Here is a 16,600-nt window from a genome sequence, read left to right on the forward strand (position 1 = left end):
CACCGCTGATCTCTGGTGATGGATAGGCGGCATTCTCAGTGATGTCACCGCTGATCTCCGGTGATGGATAGGCGACATTCTCAGTGATGCCAATGGTGATCTCTGGTGATGGATAGGCGGCATTCTCAGTGATGTCACCGCTGATCTCCGGTGATGGATAGGCGGCATTCTCAGTGATGTCACCGCTGATCTCCGGTGATGGATAGGCGGCATTCTCTGTGATGTCACCGCTGATCTCCCGTGATGGATAGGCGGCATTCTCTGTGATTTCACCGCTGATCTCTAGTGATGGATAGGCGGCATTCTCTGTGATTTCACCGCTGATCTCCGGTGATGGATAGGCAGCATTCTCAGTGATGTCACCGCTGATCTCTGGTGATGGATAGGCGGCATTCTCAGTGATGTCACCGCTGATCTCTAGTGATGGATAAGCGGCATTCTCAGTGATGTCACCGCTGATCTCCGGTGATGGATAGGCAGCATTCTCAGTGATGTCACCGCTGATCTCTGCTGATGGATAGGCAGCATTCTCAGTGATGTCACCGCTGATCTCCGGTGATGGATAGGCAGCATTCTCAGTGATGTCACCGCTGATCTCTGGTGATGGATAGGCAGCATTCTCAGTGATGTCACCGCTGATCTCTGGTGATGGATAGGAGGCATTCTCAGTGATGTCACCGCTGATCTCTAGTGATGGATAAGCGGCATTCTCAGTGATGTCACCGCTGATCTCTAGTGATGGATAAGCGACATTCTCTGTGATTTCACCGCTGATCTCTGGTGATGGATAGGCAGCATTCTCAGTGATGTCACCGCTGATCTCTAGTGATGGATAGGCGGCATTCTCTGTGATGTCACCGCTGATCTCCGATGATGGATAGGTGGCATTCTCAGTGATGTCACCGCTGATCTCTGGTGATGGATAGGCGGCATTCTCAGTGATGTCACCGCTGATCTCTGGTGATGGATAGGCGGCATTCTCAGTGGTGTCACCGCTGATCTCTAGTGATGGATAGGCGGCATTCTCAGTGATGTCACCACTGATCTCTGGTGATGGATAGGTGGCATTCTCAGTGATGTCACCGCTGATCTCTGGTGATGGATAGGCGGCATTCTCAGTGATGTCACCGCTGATCTCTAGTGATGGATAGGTGGCATTCTCAGTGATGTCACCTCTGATCTCTGGTGATGGATAGGCGGCAATCTCAGTGATGTCACCGCTGATCTCCGATAATGGATAGGTGGCATTCTCAGTGATGTCACCGCTGATCTCTAGTGATGGATAGGTGGCATTCTCAGTGATGTCACCTCTGATCTCTGGTGATGGATAGGCGTCATTCTCAGTGATGTCACCGCTGATCTCTGGTGATGGATAGGCGGCATTCTCAGTGATGTCACCGCTGATCTCTGGTGATGGATAGGCAGCATTCTCAGTGATGTCACCGCTGTTCTCTAGCGATGGATAGGCGGCATTCTCAGTGATGTCACCGCTGATCTCTAGTGATGGATAGACGGCATTCTCAGTGATGTCACCGCTGATCTCTGGTGATGGATAGGCGGCATTCTCAGTGATGTCACCGCTGATCTCTAGTGATGGATAGGTGGCATTCTCAGTGATGTCACCTCTGATCTCTGGTGATGGATAGGAGGCATTCTCAGTGATGTCACCGCTGATCTCTAGTGATGGATAAGCGGCATTCTCAGTGATGTCACCGCTGATCTCTAGTGATGGATAGGAGGCATTCTCAGTGATGTCACCGCTGATCTCTAGTGATGGATAGGCGGCATTCTCAGTGATGTCACCGCTGATCTCTAGTGATGGATAGACGGCATTCTCAGTGATGTCACCGCTGATCTCTGGTGATGGATAGGCGGCATTCTCAGTGATGTCACCGCTGATCTCTGGTGATGGATAGGCGGCATTCTCAGTGATGTCACCGCTGATCTCTGGTGATGGATAGGCGGCTTTCTCAGTGATGTCACCGCTGATCTCTAGTGATGGATAGGCGGCATTCTCAGTGATGTCACCGCTGATCTCTAGAGATGGATAGACGGCATTCTCAGTGATGTCACCGCTGATCTCTGGTGATGGATAGGCGGCATTCTCAGTGATGTCACCGCTGATCTCTAGTGATGGATAGACGGCATTCTCAGTGATGTCACCGCTGATCTCTGGTGATGGATAGGTGGCATTCTCAGTGATGTCACCGCTGATCTCTAGTGATGGATAGGCGGCATTCTCAGTGATGTCACCGCTGATCTCTGGTGATGGATAGGCGGCATTCTCAGTGATGTCACCGCTGATCTCTGGTGATGGATAGGAGGCATTCTCAGTGATGTCACCGCTGATCTCTAGTGATGGATAGGCGGCATTCTCAGTGATGTCACCGCTGATCTCTAGTGATGGATAGACGGCATTCTCAGTGATGTCACCGCTGATCTCTGGTGATGGATAGGAGGCATTCTCAGTCATGTCAACGCTGTTCTCTAGTGATGGATAGGCGGCATTCTCAGTGATGTCACCGCTGATCTCTAGTGATGGATAGACGGCATTCTCAGTGATGTCACCGCTGATCTCTGGTGATGGATTGGCGGCATTCTCAGTGATGTCACCGCTGATCTCTAGTGATGGATAGGTGGCATTCTCAGTGATGTCACCTCTGATCTCTGGTGATGGATAGGCGGCATTCTCAGTGATGTCACCGCTGATCTCTAGTGATGGATAGGTGGCATTCTCAGTGATGTCACCTCTGATCTCTGGTGATGGATAGGCGGCATTCTCAGTCATGTCAACGCTGTTCTCTAGTGATGGATAGGCGGCATTCTCAGTGATGTCACCGCTGATCTCTAGTGATGGATAGGCGGCATTCTCAGTGATGTCACCGCTGATCTCTGGTGATGGATTGGCGGCATTCTCAGTGATGTCACCGCTGATCTCTAGTGATGGACAGGTGGCATTCTCAGTGATGTCACCTCTGATCTCTGGTGATGGATAGGCGGCATTCTCAGTGATGTCACCGCTGATCTCTAGTGATGGATAGGTGGCATTCTCAGTGATGTCACCTCTGATCTCTGGTGATGGATAGGCGGCATTCTCAGTGATGTCACCACTGATCTCTAGTGATGGATAGGCGGCATTCTCAGTGATGTCACCGCTGATCTATGGTGATGGATAGGTGGCAATCTCAGTGATGTCACCGCTGATCTCTGGTGATGGATAGGCGGCATTCTCAGTGATGTCACCACTGATCTCTGGTGATGGATAGGCGGCATTCTCAGTGATGTCACCGCTGATCTCTGGTGATGGATAGGAGGCATTCTCAGTGATGTCACCGCTGATCTCTAGTGATGGATAGGCGGCATTCTCAGTGATGTCACCGCTGATCTCTAGTGATGGATAGACGGCATTCTCAGTGATGTCACCGCTGATCTCTGGTGATGGATAGGAGGCATTCTCAGTCATGTCAACGCTGTTCTCTAGTGATGGATAGGCGGCATTCTCAGTGATGTCACCGCTGATCTCTAGTGATGGATAGACGGCATTCTCAGTGATGTCACCGCTGATCTCTGGTGATGGATTGGCGGCATTCTCAGTGATGTCACCGCTGATCTCTAGTGATGGATAGGTGGCATTCTCAGTGATGTCACCTCTGATCTCTGGTGATGGATAGGCGGCATTCTCAGTGATGTCACCGCTGATCTCTAGTGATGGATAGGTGGCATTCTCAGTGATGTCACCTCTGATCTCTGGTGATGGATAGGCGGCATTCTCAGTCATGTCAACGCTGTTCTCTAGTGATGGATAGGCGGCATTCTCAGTGATGTCACCGCTGATCTCTAGTGATGGATAGGCGGCATTCTCAGTGATGTCACCGCTGATCTCTGGTGATGGATTGGCGGCATTCTCAGTGATGTCACCGCTGATCTCTAGTGATGGACAGGTGGCATTCTCAGTGATGTCACCTCTGATCTCTGGTGATGGATAGGCGGCATTCTCAGTGATGTCACCGCTGATCTCTAGTGATGGATAGGTGGCATTCTCAGTGATGTCACCTCTGATCTCTGGTGATGGATAGGCGGCATTCTCAGTGATGTCACCACTGATCTCTAGTGATGGATAGGCGGCATTCTCAGTGATGTCACCGCTGATCTATGGTGATGGATAGGTGGCAATCTCAGTGATGTCACCGCTGATCTCTGGTGATGGATAGGCGGCATTCTCAGTGATGTCACCACTGATCTCTGGTGATGGATAGGCGGCATTCTCAGTGATGTCACCGCTGATCTCTGGTGATGGATTGGCGGCATTCTCAGTGATGTCACCGCTGATCTCTAGTGATGGATAGGTGGCATTCTCAGTGATGTCACCTCTGATCTCTGGTGATGGATAGGAGGCATTCTCAGTGATGTCACCGCTGATCTCTGGTGAAGGATAGGCGGCATTCTCAGTGATGTCACCGCTGATCTCTGGTGATGGATAGGCGGCATTCTCAGTGATGTAACCACTGATCTCTGGTGATGGATAGGAGGCATTCTCAGTGATGTCACCGCTGATCTCTAGTGATGGATAGGCGGCATTCTCAGTGATGTCACCGCTGATCTCTGGTGAGGGATAAGCGGCATTCTCAGTGACGTCACCGCTGATCTCTGGTGATGGATAGGCGGCATTCTCAGTGATGTCACCGCTGATCTCTAGTGATGGATAGGCGGCATTCTCAGTGATGTCACCGCTGATCTCTGGTGAGGGATAGGCGGCATTCTCAGTGATGTCACCGCTGATCTCTGGTGATGGATAGGAGGCATTCTCAGTGATGTCACCGCTGATCTCTAGTGATGGATAGGAGGCATTCTCAGTGATGTCACTGCTGATCTCTGGTGATGGATAGGTGGCATTCTCAGTGATGTCACTGCTGATCTCTGGTGATGGATAGGAGGCATTCTCAGTGATGTCACTGCTGATCTCTGGTGATGGATAGGAGGCATTCTCAGTGATGTCACTGCTGATCTCTGGTGATGGATAGGTGGCATTCTCAGTGATGTCACTGCTGATCTCTGGTGATGGATAGGAGGCATTCTCAGTGATGTCACTGCTGATCTCTGGTGATGGATAGGTGGCATTCTCAGTGATGTCACTGCTGATCTCTGGTGATGGATAGGTGGCATTCTCAGTGATGTCACTGCTGATCTCTGGTGATGGATAGGAGGCATTCTCAGTGATGTCACTGCTGATCTCTGGTGATGGATAGGAGGCATTCTCAGTGATGTCACTGCTGATCTCTGGTGATGGATAGGTGGCATTCTCAGTGATGTCACTGCTGATCTCTGGTGATGGATAGGAGGCATTCTCAGTGATGTCACTGCTGATCTCTGGTGATGGATAGGTGGCATTCTCAGTGATGTCACTGCTGATCTCTGGTGATGGATAGGAGGCATTCTCAGTGATGTCACTGCTGATCTCTGGTGATGGATAGGAGGCATTCTCAGTGATGTCACTGCTGATCTCTGGTGATGGATAGGTGGCATTCTCAGTGATGTCACTGCTGATCTCTGGTGATGGATAGGCGGCATTCTCAGTGATGTCACTGCTGATCTCTGGTGATGGATAGGAGGCATTCTCAGTGATGTCACTGCTGATCTCTGGTGATGGATAGGTGGCATTCTCAGTGATGTCACTGCTGATCTCTGGTGATGGATAGGTGGCATTCTCAGTGATGTCACTGCTGATCTCTGGTGATGGATAGGAGGCATTCTCAGTGATGTCACTGCTGATCTCTGGTGATGGATAGGAGGCATTCTCAGTGATGTCACCGCTGATCTCTGGTGATGGATAGGAGGCATTCTCAGTGATGTCACCGCTGATCTCTGGTGATGGATAGGAGGCATTCTCAGTGATGTCACCGCTGATCCCTAGTGATGGATAGGAGGCATTCTCAGTGATGTCACCGCTGATCTCTGGTGATGGATAGGAGGCATTCTCAGTGATGTCATCGCTGATCCCTAGTGATGGATAGGAGGCATTCTCAGTGATGTCACCACTGATCTCTGGTGATGGATAGGCGGCATTCTCAGTGATGTCACCGCTGATCCCTAGTGATGGATAGGAGGCATTCTCAGTGATGTCACCTCTGATCTCTGGTGATGGATAGGAGGCATTCTCAGTGATGTCACCGCTGATCCCTAGTGATGGATAGGAGGCATTCTCAGTGATGTCACCGCTGATCTCTGGTGATGGATAGGCGGCATTCTCAGTGATGTCACCACTGATCTCTAGTGATGGATAGGAGGCATTCTCAGTGATGTCACCGCTGATCTCTGGTGATGGATAGGAGGCATTCTCAGTGATGTCACCCCTGATCTCTGGTGAGGGATAGGCGGCATTCTCAGTGATGTCACCGCTGATCTCTGGTGAGGGATAGGCGGCATTCTCAGTGATGTCACCGCTGATCTCTGGTGAGGGATAGGCGGCATTCTCAGTGATGTCACCGCTGATCTCTGGTGAGGGATAGGCGGCATTCTCAGTGATGTCACCGCTGATCTCTAGTGATGGATAGGAGGCATTCTCAGTGATGTAACCGCTGATCTCTAGTGATGGATAGGCGGCATTCTCAGTGATGTCATCGCTGATCTCTGGTGATGGATAGGAGGCATTCTCAGTGATGTCACCGCTGATCCCTAGTGATGGATAGGAGGCATTCTCAGTGATGTCACCGCTGATCTCTGGTGATGGATAGGCGGCATTCTCAGTGATGTCACCACTGATCTCTAGTGATGGATAGGAGGCATTCTCAGTGATGTCACCGCTGATCTCTGGTGATGGATAGGAGGCATTCTCAGTGATGTCACCCCTGATCTCTGGTGAGGGATAGGCGGCATTCTCAGTGATGTCACCGCTGATCTCTGGTGAGGGATAGGCGGCATTCTCAGTGATGTCACCGCTGATCTCTGGTGAGGGATAGGCGGCATTCTCAGTGATGTCACCGCTGATCTCTGGTGAGGGATAGGCGGCATTCTCAGTGATGTCACCGCTGATCTCTAGTGATGGATAGGAGGCATTCTCAGTGATGTAACCGCTGATCTCTAGTGATGGATAGGCGGCATTCTCAGTGATGTCATCGCTGATCTCTGGTGATGGATAGGAGGCATTCTCAGTGATGTCACCGCTGATCTCTAGTGATGGATAGGAGGCATTCTCAGTGATGTAACCGCTGATCTCTAGTGATGGATAGGCGGCATTCTCAGTGATGTCACCGCTGATCTCTGGTCATGGATAGGAGGCATTCTCAGTGATTTCACCGCTGATCTCTGGTGATGGATAGACGGCATTCTCAGTGATGTCACTGCTGATCTCTGGTGATGGATAGGCGGCATTCTCAGTGATGTCACCGCTGATCTCTGGTGATGGATAGGAGGCATTCTCAGTGATGTCACCGCTGATCTCTGGTGATGGATAGACGGCATTCTCAGTGATGTCACTGCTGATCTCTGGTGATGGATAGGCGGCATTCTCAGTGATGTCACCGCTGATCTCTGGTGATGGATAGACGGCATTCTCAGTGATGTCACCGCTGATCTCTGGTGATGGATAGGAGGCATTCTCAGTGATGTCACTGCTGATCTCTGGTGATGGATAGGTGGCATTCTCAGTGATGTCACTGCTGATCTCTGGTGATGGATAGACGGCATTCTCAGTGATGTCACCGCTGATCTCTGGTGATGGATAGACGGCATTCTCAGTGATGTCACTGCTGATCTCTGGTGATGGATAGGCGGCATTCTCAGTGATGTCACCGCTGATCTCTGGTGATGGATAGGAGGCATTCTCAGTGATGTCACCGCTGATCTCTGGTGATGGATAGACGGCATTCTCAGTGATGTCACTGCTGATCTCTGGTGATGGATAGGCGGTATTCTCAGTGATGTCACCGCTGATCTCTGGTGATGGATAGGAGGCATTCTCAGTGATGTCACGGCTGATCTCTGGTGATGGATAGACGGCATTCTCAGTGATGTCACCACTGATCTCTGGTGATGGATAGGTGGCATTCTCAGTGATGTCACCTCTGATCTCTGGTGATGGATAGGAGGCATTCTCAGTGATGTCACCTCTGATCTCTGGTGATGGATAGGCGGCATTCTCAGTGATGTCACTGCTGATCTCTGGTGATGGATAGGCGGCATTCTCAGTGATGTCACTGCTGATCTCTGGTGATGGATAGGAGGCATTCTCAGTGATGTCACGGCTGATCTCTGGTGATGGATAGACGGCATTCTCAGTGATGTCACCACTGATCTCTGGTGATGGATAGGAGGCATTCTCAGTGATGTCACCTCTGATCTCTAGTGATGGATAGGAGGCATTCTCAGTGATGTCACTGCTGATCTCTGGTGATGGATAGGTGGCATTCTCAGTGATGTCACTGCTGATCTCTGGTGATGGATAGGAGGCATTCTCAGTGATGTCACTGCTGATCTCTGGTGATGGATAGGAGGCATTCTCAGTGATGTCACTGCTGATCTCTGGTGATGGATAGGTGGCATTCTCAGTGATGTCACTGCTGATCTCTGGTGATGGATAGGAGGCATTCTCAGTGATGTCACTGCTGATCTCTGGTGATGGATAGGTGGCATTCTCAGTGATGTCACTGCTGATCTCTGGTGATGGATAGGTGGCATTCTCAGTGATGTCAGTGCTGATCTCTGGTGATGGATAGGAGGCATTCTCAGTGATGTCACTGCTGATCTCTGGTGATGGATAGGAGGCATTCTCAGTGATGTCACTGCTGATCTCTGGTGATGGATAGGTGGCATTCTCAGTGATGTCACTGCTGATCTCTGGTGATGGATAGGAGGCATTCTCAGTGATGTCACTGCTGATCTCTGGTGATGGATAGGTGGCATTCTCAGTGATGTCACTGCTGATCTCTGGTGATGGATAGGAGGCATTCTCAGTGATGTCACTGCTGATCTCTGGTGATGGATAGGAGGCATTCTCAGTGATGTCACTGCTGATCTCTGGTGATGGATAGGTGGCATTCTCAGTGATGTCACTGCTGATCTCTGGTGATGGATAGGCGGCATTCTCAGTGATGTCACTGCTGATCTCTGGTGATGGATAGGAGGCATTGTCAGTGATGTCACTGCTGATCTCTGGTGATGGATAGGTGGCATTCTCAGTGATGTCACTGCTGATCTCTGGTGATGGATAGGTGGCATTCTCAGTGATGTCACTGCTGATCTCTGGTGATGGATAGGAGGCATTCTCAGTGATGTCACTGCTGATCTCTGGTGATGGATAGGAGGCATTCTCAGTGATGTCACCGCTGATCTCTGGTGATGGATAGGAGGCATTCTCAGTGATGTCACCGCTGATCTCTGGTGATGGATAGGAGGCATTCTCAGTGATGTCACCGCTGATCCCTAGTGATGGATAGGAGGCATTCTCAGTGATGTCACCGCTGATCTCTGGTGATGGATAGGAGGCATTCTCAGTGATGTCATCGCTGATCCCTAGTGATGGATAGGAGGCATTCTCAGTGATGTCACCACTGATCTCTGGTGATGGATAGGCGGCATTCTCAGTGATGTCACCGCTGATCCCTAGTGATGGATAGGAGGCATTCTCAGTGATGTCACCTCTGATCTCTGGTGATGGATAGGAGGCATTCTCAGTGATGTCACCGCTGATCCCTAGTGATGGATAGGAGGCATTCTCAGTGATGTCACCGCTGATCTCTGGTGATGGATAGGCGGCATTCTCAGTGATGTCACCACTGATCTCTAGTGATGGATAGGAGGCATTCTCAGTGATGTCACCGCTGATCTCTGGTGATGGATAGGAGGCATTCTCAGTGATGTCACCCCTGATCTCTGGTGAGGGATAGGCGGCATTCTCAGTGATGTCACCGCTGATCTCTGGTGAGGGATAGGCGGCATTCTCAGTGATGTCACCGCTGATCTCTGGTGAGGGATAGGCGGCATTCTCAGTGATGTCACCGCTGATCTCTGGTGAGGGATAGGCGGCATTCTCAGTGATGTCACCGCTGATCTCTAGTGATGGATAGGAGGCATTCTCAGTGATGTAACCGCTGATCTCTAGTGATGGATAGGCGGCATTCTCAGTGATGTCATCGCTGATCTCTGGTGATGGATAGGAGGCATTCTCAGTGATGTCACCGCTGATCTCTGGTGATGGATAGACGGCATTCTCAGTGATGTCACTGCTGATCTCTGGTGATGGATAGGCGGCATTCTCAGTGATGTCACCGCTGATCTCTGGTGATGGATAGGAGGCATTCTCAGTGATGTCACCGCTGATCTCTGGTGAGGGATAGGCGGCATTCTCAGTGATGTCACTGCTGATCTCTGGTGATGAATAGGCGGCATTCTCAGTGATTTCACCGCTGATCTCTGGTCATGGATAGGAGGCATTCTCAGTGATTTCACCGCTGATCTCTGGTGATGGATAGACGGCATTCTCAGTGATGTCACTGCTGATCTCTGGTGATGGATAGGCGGCATTCTCAGTGATGTCACCGCTGATCTCTGGTGATGGATAGGAGGCATTCTCAGTGATGTCACCGCTGATCTCTGGTGATGGATAGACGGCATTCTCAGTGATGTCACTGCTGATCTCTGGTGATGGATAGGCGGCATTCTCAGTGATGTCACTGCTGATCTCTGGTGATGGATAGACGGCATTCTCAGTGATGTCACCGCTGATCTCTGGTGATGGATAGACGGCATTCTCAGTGATGTCACTGCTGATCTCTGGTGATGGATAGGCGGCATTCTCAGTGATGTCACCGCTGATCTCTGGTGATGGATAGGAGGCATTCTCAGTGATGTCACCGCTGATCTCTGGTGATGGATAGACGGCATTCTCAGTGATGTCACTGCTGATCTCTGGTGATGGATAGGCGGTATTCTCAGTGATGTCACCGCTGATCTCTGGTGATGGATAGGAGGCATTCTCAGTGATGTCACGGCTGATCTCTGGTGATGGATAGACGGCATTCTCAGTGATGTCACCACTGATCTCTGGTGATGGATAGGTGGCATTCTCAGTGATGTCACCTCTGATCTCTGGTGATGGATAGGAGGCATTCTCAGTGATGTCACCTCTGATCTCTGGTGATGGATAGGCGGCATTCTCAGTGATGTCACTGCTGATCTCTGGTGATGGATAGGCGGCATTCTCAGTGATGTCACTGCTGATCTCTGGTGATGGATAGGAGGCATTCTCAGTGATGTCACGGCTGATCTCTGGTGATGGATAGACGGCATTCTCAGTGATGTCACCACTGATCTCTGGTGATGGATAGGAGGCATTCTCAGTGATGTCACCTCTGATCTCTGGTGATGGATAGGAGGCATTCTCAGTGATGTCACCTCTGATCTCTGGTGATGGATAGGCGGCATTCTCAGTGATGTCACTGCTGATCTCTGGTGATGGATAGGCGGCATTCTCAGTGATGTCACTGCTGATCTCTGGTGATGGATAGGAGGCATTCTCAGTGATGTCACCGCTGATCTCTGGTGATGGATAGGAGGCATTCTCAGTGATGTCACCGCTGATCTCTGGTGATGGATAGGAGGCATTCTCAGTGATGTCACCGCTGATCTCTAGTGATGGATAGGCGGCATTCTCAGTGATGTCACCGCTGATCTCTGGTGATGGATAGGAGGCATTCTCAGTGATGTCACCGCTGATCTCTGGTGATGGATAGGAGGCATTCTCAGTGATGTCACCGCTGATCTCTGGTGATGGATAGACGGCATTCTCAGTGATGTCACTGCTGATCTCTGGTGATGGATAGGCGGTATTCTCAGTGATGTCACCGCTGATCTCTGGTGATGGATAGGAGGCATTCTCAGTGATGTCACGGCTGATCTCTGGTGATGGATAGACGGCATTCTCAGTGATGTCACCACTGATCTCTGGTGATGGATAGGTGGCATTCTCAGTGATGTCACCTCTGATCTCTGGTGATGGATAGGAGGCATTCTCAGTGATGTCACCTCTGATCTCTGGTGATGGATAGGCGGCATTCTCAGTGATGTCACTGCTGATCTCTGGTGATGGATAGGCGGCATTCTCAGTGATGTCACTGCTGATCTCTGGTGATGGATAGGAGGCATTCTCAGTGATGTCACGGCTGATCTCTGGTGATGGATAGACGGCATTCTCAGTGATGTCACCACTGATCTCTGGTGATGGATAGGAGGCATTCTCAGTGATGTCACCTCTGATCTCTGGTGATGGATAGGAGGCATTCTCAGTGATGTCACCTCTGATCTCTGGTGATGGATAGGCGGCATTCTCAGTGATGTCACTGCTGATCTCTGGTGATGGATAGGCGGCATTCTCAGTGATGTCACTGCTGATCTCTGGTGATGGATAGGAGGCATTCTCAGTGATGTCACCGCTGATCTCTGGTGATGGATAGGAGGCATTCTCAGTGATGTCACCGCTGATCTCTGGTGATGGATAGGAGGCATTCTCAGTGATGTCACCGCTGATCTCTAGTGATGGATAGGCGGCATTCTCAGTGATGTCACCGCTGATCTCTGGTGATGGATAGGAGGCATTCTCAGTGATGTCACCGCTGATCTCTGGTGATGGATAGACGGCATTCTCAGTGATGTCACCGCTGATCTCTGGTGATGGATAGGCGGCATTCTCAGTGATGTCACCGCTGATCTCTGGTGATGGATAGGAGGCATTCTCAGTGATGTCACCCCTGATCTCTGGTGAGGGATAGGCGGCATTCTCAGTGATGTCACCGCTGATCTCTGGTGAGGGATAGGCGGCATTCTCAGTGATGTCACCGCTGATCTCTGGTGAGGGATAGGAGGCATTCTCAGTGATGTCACCGCTGATCTCTGGTGATGGATAGGCGGCATTCTCAGTGATGTCACCGCTGATCTCTGGTGATGGATAGGCGGCATTCTCAGTGATGTCACCGCTGATCTCTGGTGAGGGATAGGAGGCATTCTCAGTGATGTCACCGCTGATCTCTGGTGAGGGATAGGCGGCATTCTCAGTGATGTCACCGCTGATCTCTGGTGATGGATAGGCGGCATTCTCAGTGATGTCACCTCTGATCTCTGGTGATGGATAGGAGGCATTCTCAGTGATGTCACCGCTGATCTCTGGTGATGGATAGGCGGCATTCTCAGTGATGTCACCGCTGATCTCTGGTGAGGGATAGGCGGCATTCTCAGTGATGTCACCGCTGATCTCTGGTGAGGGATAGGCGGCATTCTCAGTGATGTCACCGCTGATCTCTAGTGATGGATAGGAGGCATTCTCAGTGATGTCACCGCTGATCTCCGATGATGGATAGGCGGCATTCTCAGTGATGTCACCGCTGATCTCTGGTGAGGGATAGGAGGCATTCTCAGTGATGTCACCGCTGATCTCTGGTGAGGGATAGGCGGCATTCTCAGTGATGTCACCGCTGATCTCTGGTGATGGATAGGCGGCATTCTCAGTGATGTCACCTCTGATCTCTGGTGATGGATAGGAGGCATTCTCAGTGATGTCACCGCTGATCTCTGGTGATGGATAGGCGGCATTCTCAGTGATGTCACCGCTGATCTCTGGTGAGGGATAGGCGGCATTCTCAGTGATGTCACCGCTGATCTCTGGTGAGGGATAGGCGGCATTCTCAGTGATGTCACCGCTGATCTCTAGTGATGGATAGGAGGCATTCTCAGTGATGTCACCGCTGATCTCCGATGATGGATAGGCGGCATTCTCAGTGATGTCACTGCTGATCTCTAGTGATGGATAGGAGGCATTCTCAGTGATGTCACCGCTGATCTCTAGTGATGGATAGGCGGCATTCTCAGTGATGTCACCGCTGATCTCTAGTGATGGATAGGAGGCATTCTCAGTGATGTCATCGCTGATCTCTAGTGATGGATAGGCGGCATTCTCAGTGATGTCATCGCTGATCTCTAGTGATGGATAGGCGGCATTCTCAGTGATGACACCGCTGATCTCTAGTGATGGATAGGCGGCATTCTCAGTGATGTCACCGCTGATCTCTGGTGATGGATAGGCGGCATTCTCAGTGATGTCACCGCTGATCTCTGGTGATGGATAGGCGGCATTCTCAGTGATGTCATCGCTGATCTCTAGTGATGGATAGGCGGCATTCTCAGTGATGTCACCGCTGATCTCTAGTATATACATATACACAATATAATCTCGGGCTGTATGATATAATTTTCTTCCCTGGAGCGGTAATAGTTAAATAGTTCACGTTCTGGTCATTCCTGCCGCAGATCAGTCTGTTTAGGTTAATTATTGATTCCTAGTTCCATTAGTTGCACGGCGGGAGGCGCTGGGGGCGACTGTTATACTGTGATTACGGTGACGGGCAGGTGTCACGATATGTCTGATGAAGTCCTGGGGTAAATCTGATTGTCAGGACAGATTGCTGCTCACCGCGCCGTGGGACATTAGCGCGTGTGTCCGATGGGAACCTTGCGTAAGTGCCTGCACCTAAAGATCAGGACTGGTTGCAGTACAGTAGACTGCCCCTCCATGCTGCACAGACTTTCTTTAGGTTGAGCCCATTAGGAAGCGGAGGCTTCAGGATAAACATATTGAACAAAAGAGGGTAATTAATAATGTGATTAGGTAATATTTATAAAGTCTGTTACCCCCACATACAGATTTCTTACTTTTCTGTTACTCTTCTTATTACAGTAAATTATTTTTCACACTGATCAGTAACAGAAATAATTCTCTCTGCACAGAAGTCTCTCTGGCGCTGCTGGAAGTTCACGTGGAACAGAAATTAATGACAGTAATAGAAGGTCAAAATGTCACACTCCCCGTCTGGTATTCAAGCAGCTCAGATGAAAAACCGTATATCACCTGGTACATTCAGCGAGCGCAGGAGGAGCAAACGCAGGTATAGTGTCATGGAGATAATAGTGCAACAGAACGCTCTACTGCCCCCTATGTAGAAGAATATAACTACTACAATACTGCCCCTATGTACAAGAATATAACTACTATAATACTGCTCTTATGTACAAGAATATAACTACTATAATACTGCTCCCTATGTACAAGAATATAACTACTATAATACTGCTCCTATGTACAAGAATATAACTACTATAATACTGCTCCTATGTACAAGAATATAACTACTATAATACTGCTCCCTATGTACAAGAATATAACTACTATAATACTGCTCCTATGTACAAGAATATAACTACTATAATACTGCCCCTATGTACAAGAATATAACTACTATAATACTGCCCCTATGTACAAGAATATAACCACTATAATACTGCTCCCTATTTACAAGAATATAACTACTATAATACTGCTCCCTATGTACAAGAATATAACTACTATAATACTGCCCCTATGTACAAGAATATAACTACTATACTACTGCCCCTGGTTACAAGAATGTAACCACTATAATACTGCTCCCTATGTACAAGAATATAACCACTATAATACTGCTCCTATGTACAAGAATATAACTACTATAATACTGCCCCCTATGTACAAGAATATAACTACTATAATACTGCTCCTATGTACAAGAATATAACTACTATAATACTGCTCCCTATGTACAAGAATATAACTACTATAATACTGCTTCCTATGTACAAGAATATAACTACTATAATACTGCTCTTATGTACAAGAATATAACTACTATAATACTGCTCCTATGTCCAAGAATATAACTACTATAATACTGCCCCTATGTACAAGAATATAACTACTATAATACTGCCCCTATGTACAAGAATATAACCACTATAATACTGCTCCCTATGTACAAGAATATAACCACTATAATACTGCCCCCTATGTACAAGAATATAACTACTATAATACTGCTCCTATGTACAAGAATATAACTACTATAATACTGCTCCTATGTACAAGAATATAGCTACTATAATACTGCCCCCTATGTACAAGAATATAACCACTATAATACTGCTCCTATGTACAAGAATATAACTACTATAATACTGCCCCCTATGTACAAGAATATAACCACTATAATACTGCTCCCTATGTACAAGAATATAACTACTATAATACTGCTCCCTATGTACAAGAATATAACTACTATAATACTGCCCCTATGTACAAGAATATAACTACTATACTACTGCCCCTGGTTACAAGAATGTAACCACTATAATACTGCTCCCTATGTACAAGAATATAACCACTATAATACTGCTCCTATGTACAAGAATATAACTACTATAATACTGCCCCCTATGTACAAGAATATAACTACTATAATACTGCTCCTATGTACAAGAATATAACTACTATAATACTGCTCCCTATGTACAAGAATATAACTACTATAATACTGCTTCCTATGTACAAGAATATAACTACTATAATACTGCTCTTATGTACAAGAATATAACTACTATAATACTGCTCCTATGTCCAAGAATATAACTACTATAATACTGCCCCTATGTACAAGAATATAACTACTATAATACTGCCCCTATGTACAAGAATATAACCACTATAATACTGCTCCCTATGTACAAGAATATAACCACTATAATACTG

General features: G+C 48.6%; 1 protein-coding gene across 1 annotated transcript in view; it reads left to right on the forward strand.

The window, feature by feature from the left end:
• The window catches only part of ESAM (endothelial cell adhesion molecule), a 144,087-nt gene that overhangs the window by 62,114 nt on the left and 65,373 nt on the right, over positions 1 to 16,600 (forward strand). Inside the window, 1 exon segment of the mRNA XM_073657376.1 lies at positions 14,770 to 14,927. Within this exon segment, the coding sequence (XP_073513477.1) occupies positions 14,770 to 14,927 (158 nt within the window).

The sequence above is a fragment of the Phyllobates terribilis genome, unplaced genomic scaffold (genome assembly GCF_046119375.1).
Source record: "Phyllobates terribilis strain yellow unplaced genomic scaffold, ASM4611937v1 Scaffold_12__6_contigs__length_324123572, whole genome shotgun sequence".
NCBI classification, from domain to species: Eukaryota; Metazoa; Chordata; class Amphibia; order Anura; family Dendrobatidae; genus Phyllobates; species Phyllobates terribilis.